This window comes from Thamnophis sirtalis, unplaced genomic scaffold (genome assembly GCF_051295495.1).
Source record: "Thamnophis sirtalis isolate CommonGarterSnake01/CBP01778 unplaced genomic scaffold, rThaSir2_p1.2 scaffold_10, whole genome shotgun sequence".
NCBI lineage: Eukaryota > Metazoa > Chordata > Lepidosauria > Squamata > Natricidae > Thamnophis > Thamnophis sirtalis.
Genome location: NW_028261390.1, coordinates 57,782,773 through 57,808,454, shown reverse-complemented (window position 1 = coordinate 57,808,454; position 25,682 = coordinate 57,782,773). Strand labels below are relative to the sequence as shown.

Genomic DNA, 25,682 nt, shown 5'->3' with positions numbered 1-25,682 from the left:
TAGCTAGCTAGATTGCTGGCATGTTGCATACCACACATGTTTGCAGCCTATTTTATCCCTTGCCGAATGAGTAGGAAAAAAAAAGGTGGCATAATCCTTTAGAAAAGGATTTTTTTGTTATAGTTGGAGGATAGCCATGTCAAATATTAGCAAAATCCATATACTAAGAACTTTCTCAACTGACAAACTTTATTGAAAGTTTGTGTGCCTTTTAATAACATTTGTAGTCAGAAAAGATTTACTGGTAAGCAAATTCTTCCTGACATTTTATACCATTTTATATTTTTGTTGCCATAAGATATTCCTATAGTACATATTTATGCACTATAGGGATGTTTTGTGTTACTTTATTGCCATTACAAATGCATGGAACAACAGTCAAAAACCTTTATGGTAAGCTTGCTATTGAAAAAAAAAACTAATAACAAACACTAAATCAGATAAGAGGTTGAAAAGAATGGCTGGATATTCTCGAACCTCAGACTAGTTTTTGTATAAAATATCTATTGATTTATTTTAAACATCTAGTTCTTTCTTTTACAATAAGCTCAAAGTTGGAACATAAAATAACATTAAAGCACTAAAAAAAACCCATTGGAAGCAGTGTAATTGCTAGTTTTATTTACAATCATAATAATCAACTTCTTTTCAAAACGCAGAACTGAAATCATATGCTGTGTTGCAGATGTTAAGCTGACTGATTTTTGTATTACTATTCTGAATGCCAGTGGCATATCAATAGCATTTGCTTCTAGTGAAGGCACAGAGTATTATACAGAATGACAGTATATGTGTTTACGTAAATTGCTGGGTACCAAGGGAATAATTCAAAGGTTCTCGTAACTTACATATGTACTTCCAAATTCTCATAACAATAACATAACATAATTTTTATAGAATTAGTTTGTCTATCAAAGTAAAATATGTCTAGAAATTAAACTTGAAGAATGCAATATGATGTCAGTTGATGTTTCAATGAGATATAATACTGTCATGGTTGCTTGGATACTAATAAGATGCATGTCATAGAGAAATGGAAATGAATGAACAAATGAGTTGTTAACTTTAGCTTTACTCTATGATAAGGGCATGGTAACATAGATGGCATGTAAGATTAATCAGTGTACTTTGCATGCCTTTTGAATAGTTAATCAACTTTTCTGTTGAACTTTCATTCATTTAGATTTTTTTTTAAAAAAATGAAATATATTGTCAAGGATCAGGGATAGCTTTCAATAAAAATATTCAAAAGAAAATACTAAATGAAAATATCACCGAATAATTTTCTGTTAACGACATCTTTCGACTTCTAACAAATCAGGCTAGTGAGATTTTACTGTAGCTTTAACAGAGGATCACAGTTCTAACATCAGTGAAATTTAAAATATGCATCTATAAGATAAACATTTAATAATGTTATTTAGAACAATGAAATACTAAATGAAAAGAAAGCTTTGAATGATAATATTGGTTCAAATGTTTACTGCTGGCTCTAACAGTAACCAGCAAAATAGAAGATCAGATCTCTGTCATTGATGAAACTTTAAAATGTACATAAGACCCTTTAGTAAACCACAGACCCAATTAGTTTAGGTTAAAAATTAAAATAACGAGCAACAATGAACTCCCATGGGTGTTCATATAAACAAGATCTTTCTTGATTGCAGCACGAAGGATTCAGAAAGCAATTGCTTTCTAAATCCTCTGTGTCGCAATCAAGAAAGATCTTGCTCATATGACCACTTTTTACTCTTCAGAGACTGATAGCTAATTAAAAGAGGTTGAGCAAAGCATAGTCTCATTAAATAAATACATATGCCAGTACTTGAAATATTTTTCCAAAATATTTATAATAATTAAAAATCCTATTGGTGCATGTGAATGATGGATCTTTATCTTTACAATTTGCAAGTTTATTTAGTTTTTCTGGAAAACAGTGACTGGATTTGAATATTATAGCAAACTACAATTCATTAATGGTAGCATATTATCCCAGAGATAAACATGTGTGACTATTGTGAGGTGTTGAAATACAGAGAGAGTTAGACTGGAGGCAAAGACCATAATAAATGGAACTAAATACATACTATACATTTGGGGAGATCTATTATTTTATGAATAAGGTTTCAGGTTGAGCATATGTGTGACATTTTAGAAGTCGTTCCAATACTTATTTTGCATTGGCTTACTCTGAAAATTCATGGTAAATTGCTTCTCATTTTAGTGGTTTCTTTTGAAGTTCAATAATATGAATTATGGAAGAGTTAAAAAATAGATCCAGGATAGACCCAATGTGTGGTTTTTAGAGATCTTAGTCAAACTGATACAATAGTTCTTATATAATATTTTTCCTAGAGAATGCTGACAAAAGTCCCAGATCACTCAAGTACTGCCAATCCTATAGTCTGTGTTTTCATTATGTACACATAGAGTTGGCAAGGCAGAAAACAAAAGTGTGACCAGGCAAAGTTGTTTTGTATATAATATATTTTGTAAATACTACATGAAACCAACTAGTTAATGAGAGAAAAGGGCTGTAAGGTATTCATTACCAAATGGTATATATGCTGGTCTTGTTGGGAAAACACCAGAATACAACAAGACCAGCATACCTACACCCTACATACACACACAAGCGCGCGCGCACACACACACACACACACACACAAACAGTGTAACAAACCCCTGGTATGCCCAAATATGGGCGGGAGCATACTGCTTCCCTTTTCTGTCTATCAGCTCATTCTGGGAGCCATCCAGGAAGAAATCCATTTTTTTTATGTTGCCTTGTTACATTTGTATTGTGTGTGTGTGTGTGTGTGTGTGTGTGTGTGTGTGTGTGTGTATATGTATGTATATATATATATATATATATATATATATATATATATATATATATATATATATATATATATATATATATATATATATATACATACATACATACACACACACACACACACACACACACACACACAAACTCTGAGTATAGTTTAGTTTTTCATTATTACATTAGGTATTTCTGAAAATGCATGTTTTAATTGTATAGATACTGAACTGATAAATTTAGTTTTCTTTGCTTTTCAGTCAGATTCATTTTATAAATTACATTTCAGAATTTAGCCAGAGATGAGAGAGTTTTTCAAATAGTTGGAAATATCATTGTATGGGAAATTCAAGAGAAAGAATAAAAGGCTCTCTTGGCCTTAGCAATGCACACTGTATATATATCCCAGTTCTTTAGCATTTTGAACCAGAATTGAAATACATAAAACTATATATAAATATTTTACATTATTTTTCAAAAGTAAATCAGATGGGCTTCAATGAGATTTATTTTCAGTAAACGTGCTTTAGAATAGTTGCTTTAAAAATGCTTGAGGTTCATTCATTTATTGATTCAACCTTATTACATTTCTTTTTTAAAAAAATCACTTTTACAAAAAGACACACATTTTGGTGAATTGCAGCTGTCAGGATTCCAAATAACACCTCTAATGAAAGAAGACTCCGAGGCTTGAAGTTCCCCAAAGTTCCATTTTATTAGAGATGTCATATTGGCACATCTGGAAAAACCCGAATCTGAGAGTTCTGGGTTTTCCCCACCCAAAAGAAAGTCAAAAATCCATTCCTTGCATCCACAAGTCCATCACATGGGCCAATCAATTCACCATCCCAACTTGAGACAACTCTCAGTCACTCCCATCCAGGTGCAGGCCGAATGCCCTTGACTCCCAGAGAAAGGAATGTTGTTATGGCTAATCCTCTATCATTCCTTGTTATCCCCCCCTCCCGTTTTCCCAGGCATTAAATGTAGCAGCCCTGAACCTCCAACAAAAAAGATGGTTTCCAGGGCTGACAACTTCATCAATTGCTCATGAAATTTCATACCTTTAAAAAAAAATCTATTAATTGAAAAAATATTACCATAGTATTTTTACTACCATAGACTAAGATGGCCCACTCCAAGAAAGTATTCAAACAACTCTAGTGGAAATGGATTATACTAGGTCAGTACAAAAGTTTTTTACATATTGTTTAAGTGAACTAATCGTGATGAGTTCAGAAAAATTAATAACACAATTTTTAAATGCATGTTTATCAACTTTATTTATTTATAAACCGTATAAATGAAGTAATTATTGCTTTTCTGTTTGTTTTCAATTTCAGCAGGAAAGGAATACAGAACATTCAAGAAATAAAGGTACTGTTCATCATTAACTGGATTAAAGCGTATACTTGTTTGTTTTCTGTCCCTTTCAAATCAGTATGAATAAAAGATAAATCTTACACTTATTACATTTTAAGTACTTTAAATAGTGTAAGTTTTACTTAGAAATACATAAAATCCTAAAGATACCAAAAATGTTTTTAGGGAATTATTTTTTTAAAAAAATTATTCTTTCATGTTGCATTTTGTATGTATATGTAAGTTGAGTTTATTCTTTCTTTTTATTCATAACTTAGATGCATAAAGACTGCTCCAAATAGTATTGACTCTGGCTATGTCTCTTATGCCAACCCTATTCAGCCTGGATCTCTTCATATCTATGTGAAATAATGTAGCATTATTTCATAATCTGTTTTCCAAATGTGCCTCAAATAAAAAGAAACATAGATATTAAATTCCATACATGTATGAAGATATTATACACATTATATACAAGAAAAATAGCAATCAGGAGATTAAAGAGGTTTAGTTTAGCAATACTTGTTTTAAAATGATATGGTGAAATAAGTGTTCCATAAAATCAAGTATATAAGATGTTTGTATTGATTTCTCATGATATCCATCTGATTAATTCGAATTAGTATACTATGCTTACTTATTAGCTGTAGGCACTCATAGTAGAGTTTTCTATATCTTTGCTGTCTTCTAGTGGCCAACTGGATTTTTGCAGCCTGACTATAGTACCTTTAATGTAGATAAAATATTTTGTCACCCAAAACAGAAGATGGTGTATTGCAATGATGAAAGATACTAAATATGCAGTTTAGAACTGTATTATGGACTTTTGAGTTGTCTGCATTTTTTCTTACAGAGATTTTACTGCCAGTGTAAAAAAACCATCAACACTTCTTGGCTGTTTATAAATAGTAGCTTATTCCTACCAGCAGGGTATTGTTGCTTATTTGATTTATATCACTTTATTTAGGTTTGGTTTTGTGTGTGTGTAATAAGGGATGAAGTTATCGTGGCTGTTTTCCCTTTGTTTTAATTATGTACCTTTTGAATGATTTATAAATGAAATTTATTTCTACATGTTTATTGATGGTAATTTGTCAAAGTATAAGCTTTTATGAATCATCTTGCATTTCTAGACCTAATTTCTAAAATGTGTAGTATCCAGGTGAAATTATTCACATTTTGAATCAAGCTAGTAGACTAAGTCACTTGTATAAACAGGTAACAAACCTCCATTTCCATATCAACAATAAAACAATTGCAAGAAGAAAACCAACCTCAGGAATCTAGCAAAATATAGGTGGATGAATACATGATATTACAGATTAGTATACTTTCATTTTTTTTGTTCTTGTTCATTTCTGTATGCATTTAATAATTACATTCTTAGGATTTGCCAAGAAAGTTCATCCTTCCCTATAATAATGGCAGTTTGATTGTACATTGTATTGTACATTTGTATTTGTGTTGTACATTGATTGTACATTTGATTGTACCTCATAGGAGCGCTTGAACACATGTGGTATACATTAGCAATAAGGGAGAAATCCTACTCAATTAATGTGAAGCCAATTAATGTATTTGAGAAGCCCTCCCCAATTAATAATAATTTTCTGCTGAACTATTTGTGAAAAACTAAACAGGACCGATGATATGATTGTTGAAGACCGACCAAGTAGATTTTCTTTATTTCAATATGTCAAGTAAAGTCCCTTTAAAAACCAAAGAATTAATTTTTAAATTAATACACTCACCTTGTGGTAGGTAGCAAAAAAATTTGGGTAGCAAAATTCAGTGTTTTCATCTTTATGGAAATGTAAAGTTCATAAGTCATTGAGTGGGAAACTCATGCCACACATATGCTTACAGGAAACTGATACCTACAAGGAATTTTTATGCAATGATTTGCATAAAAAGCAGGTTATGACTATATATATATATATATAACATCTGAACTGTGGAGAATATGCCGCACAAAAAAATGAAATATTTTTGACTCTAACATTAACCGGCAGAATTGGATAGAGGCCTGGTATCAATAAAGTTTATAGAAATCTCAAATGTAAAATACTTGGATTTAACAAATACAGACATTAAAAAAAAAGAAATAACATCTTAAATTCCTGTCTATATGAATAAGAATACCTACAAGCAATTTTTCTTTTCTATGTGGCTTATGCAATAAATGAGTTTTTATACTATATTTTTTTATTGTACATAGCAATTTATTATTTACAATTTATCATTGCAATTTATTATTTCTCCTGGAAGAGAATAGTTCATAATGAATGATATGTTCGGGACTTATTTGCTTTCCTTATCTTTGTCCCAGTCAGCTGCCAAAACTTTAGACATATGGCAGTTTGGGGAATATACAAAACTCATGAGCAACTCCCAATGAGGTTATTATTCAGAAACAAAATTCTAGCTATATATTTATTCTGGTTTTTTTTTTTCTTTAAAAATTGTAAACAATTTATTCCCAACGTAAACTCAAAATTCATATACAACAGCATGCATCTGATTAGATATCTAGAACTGTCTAAATATTAGGATTTCTTAGGCTTTGAAAATATATTGTGTCAATCAGTTTGTAAAGGTTTTACAATTTCTTTACCAAAAGGACAAACCTTACTTAGATTTGTTAGCTTATTGTTCACAAGGAGTCAGTTATTCTAAACATGTTTGTGTCCTTTTCTCTTACCAATGTCTTTTTTTCTTTGTCTATTTGTAAATTAAATAATCTTGATGCTTTGATAGACATGTTTGAAACAAAGGAAGGAAGATTTTCCTGTCCATGAAGGAAGAGTGTTAATACTTTATGAAGTAATGATGTGTGTTTGTATGTGTATATATGAATCCACATTTCCCCCAAGCATTGATATTGATAGGCTGTGCACACGGACATGTGTATTCAGAGTAAAATACAGTCTTATGAATACTATGATTCCAAACCTTAATTTTAGAACCTAAAAGTATTGATTTATGTATTCTCTGCTATCCACAGGCAAAGCAAAGTAGAACAGTTGACTATTGATTCCTTTTTCATTATACTATTAGCTGATAATACAACGTTGCTCAGGTGTTTATATATTTGAAGTGTTTGTCTGACAGGGAGCCTTTGAGACAGGCCTTTCTTCCCCTGCTCCCATGCCCATCATTCCTGCCCTTTCCCTTCCCGCTCCCATGCACTCCTCTTTCCCACTATGATCCTGGCACTTTATCGCGAATCCATCAGGTGCTTCCCCATTGGTCCACTGGAGGGTGAACATCATGGCTGGCTTTCCAGATGAACTGCAAAGGAATTGACACCACAAACAATTGTCACCCTAGGATGCCACACTTGCTCTACTTAATGGGGCAGGTGTTCCAGACTTATGCTGGAACATACATACATACATACATACATACATACATACATACATACATCCATCCTTCTTTATATAGATAGATAGATGACCATCTTAATTGTTAAATGCCTTTTGTTGTATACTTAAATTGATCAATCAAAATGCAATGAACTATTTAAAAATGCAATAGCAATAGCAGTTAGACTTATATACCGCTTCATAGGGCTTTCTACCCTCTATAAGCAGTTTACAGAGTCAGCATATTGCCCCCAACAACAATCCGGGTCCTCATTTTACCCACCTCGGAAGGATGGAAGGCTGAGTCAACCCTGAGCCGGTGAGATTTGAAGAGCCGAACTGCAGAACTGCAGTCAGCTGAAGTAGCCTGCAGTGCTGCATTTAACCACTGCGGCTCTATGTTATTATGAATCTATTGCTTTCATTTTCAAATTTCATTAACGAACATCTGTCCCTTCACTGACCTGAATCTACCAGCAATAAGGAAGATGCCATCTGGGAATTACTTTCTATATACCTGTCATTCATGTGATTGAAAACCATATGAAGTATCTGTATAGAACTAAGATAAAGAGCCAGCTCTCTTCTTAAAAGAGATGACAAAAGTTGATTAGTAGGAGGAGGAATGGGAAGAATAACTGCTGCTTTTAAAGAAATAATGAAATGGATCTGAATGGACTCTTAATCCTAAAATATTGGTGGTAATTTTAAGTATGCAGAAGCTGTTCATCAGTGTCAATCATTACAAAAAAAATGCAGAAGAAACTAAGACAATTGCACCTATTTTTTAAAAAAAAACATTAATCACATAGCATACAAATTCTTTACACATACCACCTCAAAATATTGGCTTATATATTTTTATAACAAAAATATTTTACATTTTTATAATTTTTCTCATTATTTGTTTTGTTTTTGATTTACAAAACTGAATGAATCTTACATTAACTAATTGACAATGTGTGGTTGCCAAACTACAGTATTATGCTAGCAATAATTTTCAGAAATAATTCTTTGATTTGTGACAATATTACCTTACAAGGAAGTTTCAGTCACAGTTTGGTTCATTTTAAATTCCTAAATTCTAAATATATCTTCTATTTTCTGTTAAGATATTAGAATTACTTGTCTCAGTACAGAGTATAATTTTATAGATTTTTAATATTATATATAAATTAGAGTTATATATTTGGTTCTTGTCTGCCATGTTTTAATTATACTTTCAAATTTTGTTTAAGTGTTGCTACCTCCTACTCTAATTTCATTTTTATTTTTTAAGGAAATATTTTGAAATTGTCTCATTTTAGTCAATTCCTTTCAGAGCTAGATAGAGCATATTGTTCCTGCAAGAGAAATAATGCATGCCTTTTTAGCCATTTAATCTGGAGTATACATAATACTCAATATTTCTTTTAATTTGCTCCAAAATTGTGACAAGATGTTAAACAGATTTTGTTTGATATCTGGAAATCAATACTATATCCTCACAGTATACTATTTTTTTTTCTTTTAATGCATTTAAAGTGATCTGATACCAGATCATCCTGTAGTGGAATGACTGAACCGGAAAGGATACAAATTTAGATATTTCAAATCATGTTGCCAAAAATCCTTGGTATTCTTACTACACCACTATTTTCTGTGTAGTGGCTTCATAGTCCTCACTGCAACCATCTACAGCAGGGCTCTCCAACCTTGGCAACTTTAAGCCTGGAGAACTTCAACTCCCAGAATCCCCCAGCCACTTGGGGAATTCTGGGAGTTGAAGTCCTCCAGGCTTAAAGTTGCCAAGGTTCGAGAGCCCTGATCTACAAAATCCTATAAGATGTTTTCCCTGACAACTTTCCCACTAAACCCAATCTATGAAGTGCAAAGGAAAGGGGGGAAAGTGTCAAAAGAAAATAAATTATATAACTCTGTTTTCTTGCTGGAGAATTGAGGCAGGTGTATCAATCTGTCCTTCCTCCTCCCTGTTCTCCTATTCTATTTGTCCACAAGCAAGAATAAATTAATTTCAGAAGAAATAAACATAATAAGATGTCATTTAAAAAGAAAGAAAGAAAGAAAGAAAGAAAGAAAGAAAGAAAGAAAGAAAGAAAGAAAGAAAGAAAAGTGAGTGAAAAAATGTTCCATTAAAGTTTAAATAGTTACAGGCGAAACAATTCATAATAGGAAGAAACAACAAAAGTTTTTAAAAAATTAAGATAATACTTTAAATTTTGAAGCAATTTTCATATAAAAAGATCCAAAAGCATACAAGAATTGAATGAATATTCAATAAGACAGTAATTATCCAAGATAATAAATGAGATTTAAAAATACATAAAAAGAAGCATAGTTAATTTTTGCCCATTCATCCAGAAAAGCCTTGGAATAGGTGAAGCCTCTCCTCCAAACAATTCATTCCTTATCAATCCTTTTAATAGTCTTAACGTTGAGTCAAAAGTTTACCTTTACATTTATATGTCTCTTAAAATTGTTATAGATTTTAGGTGCAAGTCAAGATATTTCTCATACTTTGGACCAAATAAATATTTCTTTGAGACTCAACTATTAAAAAGTCCAATATAGTGATTTCTCTAATATCACTGAAATTATGTCATAAATGATATATAAATACATAAGTGGCAATCATTGATTTTTTTCATATTGTACAAAAACTGCTTAATCGCAATGCTTTATACTGTACATCCAAACTTTGGTTCTTATTATTATTAAGTAGGGAAAATTTGTTGAAATAAGCCCTGGTTTATGGAGAATTTTTAGAGTCTATATAAACGATCAAAGTGAAGGAGCTCGGAGTGGCTTTAAAAACTCCTTTAAATGACCTATGTTTAATTTCAATTCCAACAGCAGTCTTAAATTTTGCTTTACAGATAGGTAACTTTGTTTGAAAAGATAATGCCCTTTCAATGATGTTTCCTGATATAGGTCAACTAGTATAACATGCTTAGGCTAATTAGGAAACACAGCAGATAATTAATCACCTCATGTCCTTTCCTTTTATTGTTTAGTGGTATTTTTCTTTTCTTTAGAAATGCTTGAGAAATCATTTGAGAATTCTGACCATTTGATCTTTTAAAGAAAATATATCTCCTTTGCTTTAGCATGCAAATATCGTTATTATGCTATTATGTAAATGAATACATTTATAATGTTGGTTCTTTCTGGTGCAATGAAATAATAACCTAATCAATAAATAGGAGATAGGAGATATAAATGCTTTAAAAGGAAAACATAAAGCATTAAAGGTATCAACATAGACTTTTTAGAAGGAAAGATGAATGAAGAGAAACTGATGTTTATGTTAATACTTAGCTTTTTAAAAAAAACTTAGGAGTCAATACGATAGCATTATTTAAGTATTTTAAGATTATTATTCAAAATGTCAAAACATGTATTCTAAAATGTAGGGCATGTAATAACAGATTCAAATTATAGAAAGACAATTCTGATTAATTTTTTTAGGAAAACAACAATAGCAAAATAAGTATTAAGAGTGACACCAATTCAACAATAAAATATGTTATCTACCGTGTTTCCCTGAAAATAAGACATGCCCTGCTAATAAGCCCAATTGGGCTTTTCAGAGCATGCGCCATAATAAGCCCTTCTCTGAAAATAAGCCCGCCCCAACTATTTAAGCGCACGTGCAACCGGTCCCTTCCATTACCAGTGTACCACCTACCGGTACAGCTTGTGGGGCAAAAAGACGGCTCGCCGCAAAAACAGCGGTAGGCAAAGCAAACTGCTTCCATCCCCAGCCCTTCCCTCCTGTGTAAAAAGAGCCCACCGCAAAAATAGTGGCAGGCCAGCAATGCGATCACCACCTCCCGCCTGTTCCTTCTCGTTCCTTCTGATCCCCAATTCTAGTAGACATTGTAACATATTTTGCAACAATAATTTTTCAGTAATTCATCTGAGAAAAAAAGAGAAAGGAATAACCAAACTACTGGAAGACTTTAGTGCATAGTCTAGAAAGTTGTGTTGGCCAAATTAGTTTATTTTGCATGGCAATTTATTTTTATGCCAAATTGACACATTTTATTACAGTTTTAAAAAATTAATAAGCAGAAATAAACAGAGTGGGGGTTGTAAAGAAAAGTTTTTGGTAGCCGATATTGCCAATATTGCAGTCTTGAAGGCAATAAAAATAATAGAGAAGAGAAATAAGCACTGAGAGAATTAAACTACAGGTTTTTCAAATAATGAAATAACTTATTTTCTTTGTCAATATTGTAAATACTCAATGCTGTTACAAGGTCAATGCTATGAAGTTCTGCAATCTATAATAACAACTATAATAAAGCACAAAAGCATCAGTTCAGAAATATTTTAAAGGATTTCACATCACCAAGAGAATATATGTCATTTGTTTGGATTCAGAGGTGCTTGTACTTAGTAGTAGCATCTAGAAGAGGAATAGGATGAATAGACTTTCTACCTTTTACCCCAGAATAATTCATTCAGCACTCAAACACAATTTGTGAACTGAAAAAATAGGAAAACTTGTTTTCATTTTATGGGTTTTTAGTAAAGAGGCAGGAATAAAAACAAGCTACTTCCCACCTAATATTTTAAGTTCTTATGCTGACTTTCCTGAACTTGTCTATTTTACAATCATAAAACTAACATAGTTACTTATTTTAACTATGTTTGTCCTTCTTTGAACATAAATTATTATATAACTAAGACTAAGTTATATAATATGCCAGTATATTCCAATATATTTTAAATCCTGGTCATAGTTTTTTCTCAATATCATGAGGAAAATAGAGCCGAGGTGGCGCAGTGGCTAGGGTGCAGTACTGCAGGCCACTTCAGCTGACTGTTATCTGCAGTTCAGCGGTTCTAATCTCACCGGCTCAAGGTTGACTCAGCCTTCCATCCTTCCGAGGTGGGTGAAATGAGGACCCAGACTGTGGGGGCAATATGCTGACTCTATAAACCGCTTAGAGAGGGCTGAAAGCCCTATGAAGCGGTATATAAGTCTAACTACTATTGCTATTGCTAAATACTTCTCAAACATTCAAACAGCTAATTGAATAGGATTGGCTCAGGTGCATATGACTTTGGTGCTGGGGTCATATTTTTTCAAGGGAGGAAAAAAAACTGACAAATTCATATTATATGGTAGATATCTTCTAAACATGAAATCCTTAAATTTGTATACTGAGAAATACATATTTAGGTTGTATCAAGCATTTTTGCTACAAAGTGTGATTTCACTATGTTTTTGACTAATGATTTAAATCATAACTATTCTGTGCCTTTAGCACTTGACGTCACCATAATTGTGTTCTGTCTGACATTTTGTTGTAAGGTTCTAATCAAGCACTGTTAATTACCCTGACCTTTATTGAGAAACAAGCAGAAATGTAGTCCTTCCAGGAAATGTTTGACCTTGTTTACTTTCAGCTTCTTTCTTAGGCCAGTGGAGATGATCAGAGAGAATTCACTACACTTGTTTTGATACAAAGAGGTAGGGGAAGAGTGAGTTGATGAAGTAGTAGAAATAATTTGGTAAAATGACTTTTAAATGCCAGATTTTTAGGTGAAACTAACCATGGTCAAACATCTGTCTCGATTTTTAAGAAAATGAATAAATAATAAGTACAATCATTTGGCAGAAGAAACTGCCATGTGATTGTAATATTATCAAGAGGTATGTGACTTCCTTAAAAAGGAGATTTTAAAGATTTTATATGACTACCCAACTTACAAATTTCATGAGGAGACTTAGTTTAATATCCTTTATTCTCCTAGGCGCTGCTTGGAGTGTCCAAGCACGGGTTAACTTCAGCTTGCTGCCCAAGGACTGAGTTCAAATCTTTGTGTAGCCACGCCTCCTGTTCCCCACAGAGGCTCAGTTTTAAAAACTCAGTCGCCCTAAAAGGATGCAGTTGGGGAGTTCCAGTCCTTGAACAGCAAATTGGACTCTCCAAGTATATAGTGTTAGGATTCTTTAAAAAAATTCACTGGATGAAAGTTCACTCCTAATTGAAGAGCAGAACAGGTGCTCAGAGAGCGGCTGTTTTCTGTGACCACCGCAGTTGAGGCACCACCGGGAGGCTCGTCAGTAGCTGCTGACAAGCTGTGGGGGCAGGTAGGCAGGAAGGGATCCCTCCAAGCTCACTGTCGGTGGTCTAAATTTAGAATGGTGGCTCTACTGAGCTCTCCGCCTGCCCGAGGTCCTTACCTGTGTTTTAAGGCTTCTGCGCTTCCATGCACGCGCATGGCATGTACAGTGCCTGTGCAACGCTCCGCAGAGCCACTGGAGCATCGCAGAGCATTGCGGAGGCACTAAGATGTATGCGCATGTCCACAGGGCCCGTTCCAATTTCCTAATCAAGGAACTATCAAGGAAAGCAATTTCCCAATCAAGGAACTATCAAGGAATAATGAGTAGGACAAAGAATAGTTAGCAGAGCTGTACTGCTGTACTGCTAACTATTCCTTGTAAAGTTAACAGTTAGCCACTGTAAATAAACAGGGACAATTTCTATGTTCGCTAGTACTTGATCTTATCTATTCAGGTAATAAAATGCCTGCAAGCAACAAACAATCTCCACCAAGGACTCTGTGAGTCATACAAGATTTCACAGAATCTTTGGTTAGATTTTTAAATAACTGATCAGATAAAAGATAATATATAAGAATTTATATATAGGATTGCTAAGGATCAAATGTCAGTTCAGCTGACATTTAAATTTAAGATTTTAGGATATTTAGCTGGCTTAAGCCATTTAACTGATTTACAGCTCAGATTCTGCAAAAGCTAAGGAAGATAACTTTGATGGAGCTATGAAGAAGCTAAGAAAAAGGGATTAAAACAAGCCAGAAAAAGTTCATAATAGATAACAGCAAGAAGCAACTCAAGCAGAATCCTCCCTAATTCACTGAACTGTAAAAAGGATGATATACAGCAAAACAAGACCTGTAAGATTCTGTTGTTCTAGTCAGTCTTAATAAAAGCAGTTTAGCTTTCCTGCAAAATTGGTTTCATGGTCTGGTCTATCTAGTAAGGCTTACAAGTTCACTGTGGTTTCAATTATGTTCAATTTGAGTTTTCATATCCAGAATATTTCCTCAGTTCTGCCTTGCTTTGTTGTGACCTAAAACCAGTGGTGGGTTGCAGGCGGTACGCTCTGGTACGGGGGTACAGGAGCCAGCCATGTACCGTTCCGATACGGTAGTCCAGAGGGCCCACCTGCCTGCCCGAGGTCCTTATCTGTGTTTTAAGGCTTCTGCGCTTCCACGCACATGCATGGCATGTACAGTGCCTGTGCACCACTCCGCAGAGCTGCTGGAGCATCGCAGGGAATCGCGGAGGCACTAAGACGCATGCGCATGTCATGCGCATGTCCATGAGTATACCGCAGGTTGAAACCGAACACTGATTAAAACCTACACTTAGGAGAGTATCCATATGATAGAAGCTCACTCTATACTCCCGGTATCAAAAGAAGAAGAATTATTCATTAGTTAGTAAGGCCTGGTTAATTGCAGTAATATGCAACCTTAATCTATAATTGAAGATCTGTCTCCCCCTATATAATCTCTGGCTAATTAAATTACAGCACCACATTTAGGTTACCTGCTTTCTCAAAAAACTAAGTCTAACATCAATTATGCTGTGATTCACCAATGTGCCAGATTATCTTGTTTATCTTTTTGTAACATTAATAATTTTAGTTAAAAGTATTTTCAGGTCATGGTTATTACAAAAGAAAGCGAAGACTCTCTTTCCCCTCATTAAACTACCTGGGGTCTATGATTGAACAAAAACTTTATTATCCCATAAAATATAATTGTGTTTATTCATACCTTAAGGCTACAATGTTCCACTTGATTTGCAGAGTATTAGAGAATGTATGTAAAATAAATAGTAGTGAAATAAAGATTCATCCTTACTCTACCCTGCTCTTAATTGCTATCACATTTGATAGATGATCTGTTATGTTGCATCTTATTCTTAACCACTATTGACATGTAAATTTATAGATGAGAGAAAGCAGACTGTAATCTATCAAGGTCATAAGTTTCTGCCATAGGTCTTCCTTAGAAATTGAGTCAATAGCTTGCCTGAAGGTTTAAAACACTGCTGAATGGATCATGTGGTATATTTTTCTATCAGATAATACAGTCCTTTATTGTAAGACCAGCTCTAAATCCTCCTGTTGTTCTCCAAATCCAACCAATCTAATATCTCCAGTAAAAATGCCTGCATATATGTTACTGCTTGTGCTTCAAAGACTGATTGGATATTATTTAGTGATTTATCTTGCTTGCACTTATTAAAGATAAACCACATCTTTTAGAAGCGAAACTAACATAGAGAAGAATAATTCACCTATCGGAATTGGTATGGATCAAATTTGGGGGAATTGATTACCTCTTAGTGCCTTCCAGCTTCAGCTGACTAATCATCTATCTCTGGAATCAAAGAGATCCATCAGTATCCATTTCAGAACTTGAGGAATGAAATTATTCTCTTTGTTTTTGAAAGGAAAGTAACTTTTTGGAAGCAGGTATTTCGCTTCTCTTGCTGCACTACGATTGAGAACTTTATGGATCCTTTCTTTCCTGCAAATAAATAAAAAAAAGCATGGATGGTTTTCTCTACCCTGAAAATCATAGTCACCTGAGAATAACCCAAAATATTTCCTTATCAATTTAATGCAGTAAAATTGCTAACTTCCATAAGGAAAAGAAGCCAAAGGTTTCACAGGAAAAAGAAATGGATTCATTATTATCTTAAAACAATTACAGTATTTTCTTCCTTTCTTTTCTTTTCCTCTTTCCTCCCCTTTTGGTTGAAATAAGTTCTTGTTGCTGTCAGCCTCTTCTTTGCTGTTGCTTCGGCTGCCATGAAACGGGGAGGGAGGGCATGGTATTTGGGAGGGGTTACTAATTGTGCTGGAGGAAGGTTCTGGAGTTCAGCTGCTGATCGGACTACGCATGCGTGGGAGTTTCCCGCCAGGACTAACGGCACCGACATTCCATCTTCGTGATGCCTTTTGAAGTTATCTCGCACCTGACACTTGGGAGAATTATGATTGGACTGTAAGTGTGATGTCAAGGGGAGGGGAATGGGCTATTCTATATATCAATCGCTTTCGCGCCTAAATATTCAGATTTCGCTTCGCTATGCCTTTAATCATTTATAATTAGTAAAAGTACACTTGATTTCCACACATGGAGTCTCGTGGTCTTCCTTTCCTAATTATCTAATGGAGAGGTGCTGACAGTTACTTTCTGTCATTTGGTGTCCATTTTTCAGGATGGTTTTCATATCTGATTTTTTTTCTTTTTAAGCATAATTGTTACTACAATACAAGCAACGGGAGGAAGGAAGGAAGGAAGGAAGGAAGGAAGGAAGGAAGGAAGGAAGGAAGGAAGGAAGGAAGGAAGGAAGGAAGATGTAATTTAAAATGTGTAAAATGCCAGGGATTGGTCTAATAGATCCGTGTTATAATTGTTCACAAAGTCCTGATACACTTATATACCAAATTAATAAATATTTGTTCCATTACATGCTGATTCCTGAATCATAACTGACAGGGATCGCAATACTTTGCTTTAACTAGGATGCTTTGCAAATAATGCCCACCAGGTTTTCAACAACTTTCCTGTTGAAGATCAGTAACAGTGTTTTTTGATAAGTTGAAATGCTTTGATATAATTTGGGTGCATTAAGTCTTGTTCCATTTGCTCTACAGGTAATCCAGAAAAGCATTGCTGAAAAGTGATAGTCTATCACATTAGAGCATGCACATTTGAAGGCACCTCTAATCTTGTCTATATATGTGTTGGTGGGATGGTGCTGTAGATGTATGGACAGAGTAGATAATAGGAATGTTGCAGAGTTTAGAATTTAGGATAACTTTATTGTCACTTGGAAAGTGCACTAATCAGCATACATTAAAATGAAATTTTGTTGCATACAGCTCTGAAAGGATCATTACCTCCAATATATACTAGATAAACATGACAGAATAAATAAATAAATAATGAACACAAAATTATGCATATACCCACAATATATTATATGACACAGAGAAACAACACAGTCTAATCCGGATGTATATGTGTACATGGCAAGAAAAACAAATCTTGTGAGTTTACCAGATGGATGGCATAGGGAACAAAGCTGTTATAGAATCAGGTAGTCCTGCTAGAAATACTTCGAAAACTCCTTCCAAAGGGGAGCAACAGAAACAGACCGTGAAGTGGGTGTGTGGGGTCTCTAACAATGCTTTGAGCTGTAAGCATACAGCGCTTATAAGCAGTATCCTGAATGACAGAAAGTGAACTGGTTCCCACATTATTAGCATTGTTGTCTTGTTTCTTGTTGATTGTGGGAATCTTCTTAAGATTGGGTAACTGTACCCAGGTATGGGATTGCTGCCTAATACATGAGAGAGCACAGCATCATTGTCTAGTACAGACTGTACCTTATTATTAATAATAATAATAATTAATGGCTTGAACTGTGATCCCTAGGTGACAACCAATAGTGTCTTTTTGTTCTGGATTTTTTTTCTTCAAATTTTTTAAAAAATGTGTCGTCTATCCTTTAAGAATTCCTCCTTTGAAATCAATTTGGCTTTACTGATCTATCTATTGATCTTGTTGGATGGCTCTTTCAGTGTCCTGAATGCCTGGGTTAATTCCATCATAGGTAAGTAAGTAAAATCTTTATTATGGTCAAAGACCAGCAATACACATTAGTTTTTACACTATATTAAAAAATACTAACATTAAAATATAATTAAAAAGTATTAACATTAAAAGTGGATAATAACATAATGGTCCAAAGATTGTTAGAGGTATGTCCACATAATTGGTACAAGATGGTACTATACTTCTGTAGCCAATTTTTTTCTTATGGACATTGCAGCAGCACAAAACTTTGCCACTGCATACGTGGTAACTGGGTTAGTGTCCTGGAGGAGAAAGCCTAGATAAAAATTGTCTGCCCTCCCTGGCAATCTCTCCAATAAGGGGAGAATATGTGCAGACCTACAAGCTCTGCATAGCTCGCATTCCATCATAGGAACATTTCTTTGAAGTGGCTCAGAACAAATTCTGCTATAGCACTGAGCCTGGTTCACGATGGTTTAGGTGATCTGTTCTTGGTGATAGTGAGAATTGAAGTATCTGCATAGTAATTTGTGGATTTCCTGTGTAACATTTTGTTTATGATACACACACACACATACATGCCCCCACACACATAATTTACATGCAGAAAAGAACTATATAATTGCAAAACTGTTGAAATTATCTTGAAATGCCCAATCACCGATTTCTTTGTTGCTGCCAGAATTGTAGGAGGGCATACAATATAGAGACCTCTTGAAATAATCAATATACTTATTCTTTCCCTAGGTTTAGGTGATGCATTTCATTTTCCAGTCAAGCAAGGTTTTGTTTACCTCAAAGTATGTTTGCCACTAATACATTGGAACACTAAGAAAAGTGTCAAATCCTATTAAGGCTTACATCATAACTGAATGAAATACTAAACCCAAGTACAAATTAAAGGCTGCTAAAATGCTGCTGCTAACAATTATAATAGGGCTTGATTCTATTTCTCACTTCTTTTCAAAGGTCAGATTAATAAAGCTTCATGGCACATTAACATAAAGGTTGGACCTAACTGTCTATTTTCATTCTGCTTAAAGCTGATGTTTCTAGGGAGACTTTACAAGGGCTGGATGTATTTGTTCCTGACTAGCAATTTTAATCAGTAATGTTAAGGCCCTTTTAGAAAGGACTGACATCAAATTTGTCTTGCTTTTTTCATAAAGAACATACGATTCTTATCCTGGGTAGCGGCAGTAATTCATTGCCTGAAAACCTGAAATGGAATTGTATATGATATTTACACCTAAACACATTAAAATTTCTTAATAATATAAAAATATATTTTATTTCCTGAAATCTCTGCAACTTTAATATCATTTAATGATATAACCATGAAGCTTTTACATAATACATTTCAATTATTTTAAAAATAAATTTGCAAAAAATGTGAACAAATAACCTTATTATTAATATTAAAAAAGACAGAGTAATAATAATGTACAGAGGTTTTGCAGATGAAAAGCTTATTATTTTTATAGCAATGTAATTATATACATATCTTAGTTGAACATTTACTTACAGTGTCACTACATGACAAAGTGAGAGCAAATGAATATCAGTTATAATCGTAGGTCATTTAAGGTAGCTTAGGTCATTTAAGGTATAATGAGAATGCTGTGACTATTTCTGACAGTAAGCTGTGAAAATAATCAGCTTTTCTGTGGTTAAGTATTTCATACATAAAATGTAGAAACTGTTTTGTTCATTAAATGCATAGAGAAATAAAAGTTTAAGAATTTATATGAGATAGACATATTTTCTATTTATATTTGTGTGTATGTGAAAGAGCTAATTATCTAAAATGTTATTCCTAAAATTCAAGGGAAAAATTATCAAATTTTAGTGGCAGGATTTTAGCCCATTCTGCCTCCCAGAAGTCTCCAATGTAGTTTTCTAATCTATTTGGAAAACAAAACTAAACTAAACCAGAAAACTAATTGTCTCCCTTTATAGCAACACAATCTCAAGTGCTGGACGGAAACCCATAGTATGTGAAAACATACAGCTTATGGGCCAGAGATGTTAACTATAAATGTTTCAAACTTAGATAGATAACACATTTATTCTTCTACTTGATCTCTGGTATATTTGAAAGAAATTCAACATCTTAACTGGTGTTAGAACTACATTTTAGTTTTTCTCATGTATGGAGTTAACCAAATCATATAGAATTATTTGAACAGTCCTAAGGCTGGAAATTAATTAATTGTTTCCATATTCACCATATTGTACCTGATATTAGAGGCACTTATCCCCCCAAAAAACTTTATTCTTTGAAATAAATAGTTTCATAGCAAGACAAAATATGGATAAACAATGTAATAGGTTATTTATTTACTTGATAGTGGTTATATTTTGATTAACTCCCATATGTGGTACTATGGTAGTACAGAAATGAAGTGTCATAGATATAAATATAATCTCATAGCTTTAAAAAACAGTTAGGACTATCCTCTTTGTATGACATATGTTAAAGGCATTCTAATTAATACATACACTGATTTTCTCCTATTAAATTAGAATTTGTGTTCATATCAGCAAGGATAATTGCCCACTAAATTGGGCTACAAATTGGGAAAACCTATAAAAATAATATGTTGCTATCATAATTTTGATCCCTTGAGTTTTGTTTATGCAATTTGCAATATGAACTAATTGGCAGTTTGTTGGCCTTCTCTTTTTCCAAACAATAAATAATTATTGCTATAGCTTATAATTAAGTCACCAAATACCTCAAAATGAAAGAGCTATCCATAACTATGCAAATTTAAATAACATTGGCAGAATTGGTACTCATTTATAGAATTTAAAGGTATATCAAAAAAGGAAAACTATTAAAATATCATTTTGTTATCTTCATATATTGTGGGCCTTCGATGATAAAAGAGCAAAATGAACAAATTAATTCTGAATATGCTGTTTCAGTTGTATATTATCTACTTAATATTTACAAATATGTCTGGAAATTCTTCACTCTAAGCTGATTCAGCTAATTGTGCCTGTCCATACTTGTAGGTGAATTACTTGCTTTTTGATAAATAGGAAGCAACAGGTAAAAGCCAGGGAAAATCCCATCAAAATTAGCATAAGCACGCTTTGGGATTCTCTGTGCATTGTCTTCATTTCTCTTTCTTTGTTCCCATGACTGCATCCCTCTAAGGCTCCTTCTGTTAAAGTACTGAAGTTTGCAGATATTACAACAGTCATTGGTCTATTCGAGAGAGTGACAAGTCTGCATATAAATAGGATTTTGAACAACTAAATTCAACAGTACAGTATCAACAGCAGAGTCCTTCAAGTTTTTGAGTTTTATAATCTCTCAGGATTTGAAATGGGCAACTTTAGAATCCTCATCACAAAGGCCCAACAAAGAATGTTCTTCCTGCATCAATTTAGGAAGTTTAGATTGTCCTTGCAGCTGTTGATACAGTTCTACAGAAGAATTATTGAGTCTGTCATGTGCACTTCTATAACGGTCTGATTTAGTTGAGCAGCTAAACAGGAGAGGTACAGACTCCAACATAGTTACAAAAACAAAAACAAAAAATCAATTGTAATCAAGCTGCCTATATTGTGCAGGTCAGAATATCTGCAGACCCCCCACATCCTGGGCATCAACTGTTTCAACTCCTCCCTTTGGGAGGCCACTATAGGGCATTACATATATCCCATTACAACTGGGATAGTTTTTTTCTGCCATGTCATCACTTTGCTGATTAGTCTTATGTCTAAGTATATTCATCCATGTTATACATCTTTAATAGTATTGCTATTATACTTCTCACCTTTTCTACTACCTCTTATTAGTATCATTATTATGAATATTATTACTGTGTTCCTTTGCATGTTCACTGAGAGCTTCTGCACCACAGACAAATTCCTTGTGTTTCTAATCACACTTGTCCAAATAAATCAAATCAAATCCAATCCAATCCTATCCTTTCCTATCCTATCCTACCCTACCCTACCCTACCCTACCCTACCCTATCCTATCCTATCCTATCCTATCCTATCCTATCCTATCCTGATGGTAACTTTCTATAACCTTGACAAATTAACTGTCAGCCAGTTAACACTTCCAGAACTGAGATGATGCATTCCCCTTATACCAAAAGTTCAAGACAAAATTATTTATATAGGGATATATCAATCATAGGAAACTTTGGACAAGTTCTTTAATTGTTCATTATATTTTGCTGTTTGATGTGGCCTGCAGATGCTGAACCTTCTAATACTGATCACAACATATACAAACACTTTAATGGATGATGTTCTTGTAGTTATCAGATAATTATTTAAAATCCAGGGAATATGATCCTTGTTGCACATTTACATATACATAAAAATGTTAGATAGCTTTTTTAAAATAAGGATGCTTGTTTCTAACCAATTGTTCTTGAAAGGCAATATATGATGGAAACTACCTTCATTTTTTGAGTGTTATTTTGTTTGTGAACATTGGATAAAACATACTTTGACGATATACAATGACTGCATTTCTAAACTGATGCACACTTCTCTGGATGTGCCTTCAGACAGCTTTGGAACTGTGCTGTCATGCTAACTGTTCTACTTTAGTACTGTGAAACATACTGTGAAAAAGAGAACAAAACTTCTTCATAAAAAGCTAGTTAGGATTTTCTAAATGTTAAATGTCTTCGCACGAGGCACTATATTTTCTGCCTGCTTTGATCAGCAGGTACACAGTATGCTGACCTTTGAATTATTGCGTATTCTGAAAGAAGAATGTTTTCATGTACAGGTTTGCCATTGCTAGTAGTCAGCTGCAGCCTGCCATTCTCCCTAGCTATGCATCTCTGGAGAGACATTACGAGACATGAAGTCTGTTTACTTTCTTTCAAGATTTTTCTTGTACTGACAGAGCCTGCCCTTTTCCAGATGTTTCCTTCATTCTTTCAACTGTGGCAACTCTTAAAAGGTTAGAGAAAGCATAAATGCAAGCTGGCTACATGCTATCCAGACAAGGCATTCAGGTCAGTACTTGTTCCCAGAAGAAGATCATAGTTTCCTATCAGACATTTTAGCAATTTGATCAAGTTCTTAACAGAAAAGACAATATTTGCTTTCTGTTAATAGTATAATATATTTAACAGTGAAATAATAATATTTGCAGTATTATTTGAGGAGCAATGGAGACCATGGAGCGAAAACATGTTATTAACATCTGCATTTGGTTACCTTGTTTACATTTATGAAATAACATTTCAAATTATCCCGAGACTTCAGAAAAAGAAAGATGTAGATTGTTTCATGATAGAATTGATTAAATGAACATAAAAAGCTTTTCTGAATCTCTGATAGGATAATTGCTAAAACATAAGAAGGCTACTGACACCCATTAAATATATAATTCCCAGTTAGAATGATTAATGATTAAAACAAAACAACAGCATTCCACCCTTTATAACAGGGGTGTCAAACTCGTGGAGTCACATTGTCATCATGTGACATATTACGACTCTCCCCCCCCCTTCGCTAAACCTGAGTGGACATGGCCAGAGCTGGATGCCTCTGGGCTGCGGGTTGCAAATTTGACACCCCTGCTTTATAACAAAATGTTTATGGGCTTTAGGTGAAGCCCTTCCCTCTCCGAACATCTGCCCAATTTGCACCATCCTTCTCCAAAAACAAATTTTTCCCCATTACCAAAATGGAATGGTAACCATTTTTATGGGGCAAAATTTGACGACGTCTACCTTTATGTACTTCTTTCCTATTACAAATTCAACATTATATTGTGTTTTTCTGCTGCAGTTTGACAATAGTTCCCCTTCTCCCCACACACACCTGCTGTTTACAGTTTTATCTGGAGTAATTTATTTCCCACACGCTAGCTTCCTCAGCTCATTCCCTACTTTACACGAGAAGGCTTCAACTAAGCCTTTGCTTACCATCAGCTTCAATAAATTCTAGGCTCCTTTTTATTATGATTGCTGCTTAAAGGCTTTGAAGAATAGTGCTTCAATCTTGCTAATGCGCTTTGCAAACAAGTTCCTTTGTATATTGGCACAGCACCAGCATGCATAAGACTTTTGCCTTCATCCATTATACTGCTCCAATTAGCAAATATATCTTCTGGGGAAAGAATAAGATTTAACAGGTTAACTAATGGTGATGATGCTCAGTTATCAACTGGCAATGTTAAACAACAACAAACATCCAATATATATCAGCTCAATCTGATGAAAATAAATCATATAGACTTAAAAGTAAACAGACAATGCACTTTGACAAAGAGAGCTAATATATAATCCGGACAGTAAAAAATGAAAACTAGTCACTTAAATAAGTACGGCTTTCCTGCAACATTAGACATATGCTTGTTTTCCAAATCATATGATGTATTTTTACACAAAGTAGATGATACCAGTTGAATTATTTGGCAGTCTGAAACAGCATGTTGTTTCGGTTGTGCAGTGCTATTACTTAAAGCAACCATAAATCAGTTCTGACAAAAAAAAAAATGTGTAATTTGTTTTGAATCCCTTATAATGAAAAGTAGATTTCATCTGCTATTCTTATTTTTATTCACTTTATAATTATTTTTTTCTACTAATTGACTAGTGGTCATCTGATTTTGTAGCATATTTGCTTGGGATATTGGGCTTAGTTTTCATTGGAGTGCTTAATACTTTTTTTCCCCTGCAAACCATAACAAAAACAGTAATAGAACAGTAATAAAATGTATTTGACAGAAAGCTACGAATAAAACTAGAAGCCTGGCACTAAAATGCTAGTATTCCATAGTAGTTCATTTCATATGTGTGTAAATATGCCTATATATTCTGATAAAATAACATTACTGCATCTATATAAGCAAAATTGGACATTTTGCTTATATAGATGCAATATAAGATACCTAATGGAAGCTGTAGGAGGATTATATGTAACAAAAAGTAAGAAAAATGATATGGACGTTCATTTTTAGATATACTTTATATACCGTTTATATATAGTTTATATACCATTTGGCAATAAATGTGGCTAATAGGGAAGAAGAATATAACTAAATTAACTCTAATAAACTGTGCGTGAGCTTTAAAATTTTAAACTGTCATTTCAGAAGATGGATAAGCAATGTTTTTTTTAAAAAAAAAATGTTCCCCATCTTTTTTCCATAAATGCTCTTTAGTCAGGAAGAGACCTGTTTAGTTCTATGAAATGTATGTGTGAAATCTGGATGGATTGATTTGTGATCGTGTGAGAAAAAAGTATATTTCAAGTAGATACAAATGTTGAATGTATTTCTCTTGTTTATAGCTTTGTTTTTCTTCTTCTTTTAGCTATGAGAAATTTTTATTCTTGTTCAGATATTGTAGTAGCATAGCAGGCCCAAAAATTAAACCGCTTGGGCAGTGGTGGGTTTCAAAAATTGTGCAAACCTACTCTGTGGGTGTGGCCTCCTTTGTGGGAGTGGCTTGCTGCCCATGTGATCAGATGGGAGTGGCTTGCTG

The 25,682-nt window shown here is 33.8% G+C and overlaps 1 protein-coding gene across 1 annotated transcript in view; it reads left to right on the top strand.

The window, feature by feature from the left end:
• The window catches only part of FSTL5 (follistatin like 5), a 356,407-nt gene that overhangs the window by 83,409 nt on the left and 247,316 nt on the right, over window positions 1-25,682 (top strand). The window contains exon 3 of the mRNA XM_087724670.1: window positions 4,171-4,204. Coding sequence (XP_087580796.1) covers window positions 4,171-4,204 — 34 coding nt within the window. The remainder of the gene's footprint in view (window positions 1-4,170; window positions 4,205-25,682) is intronic.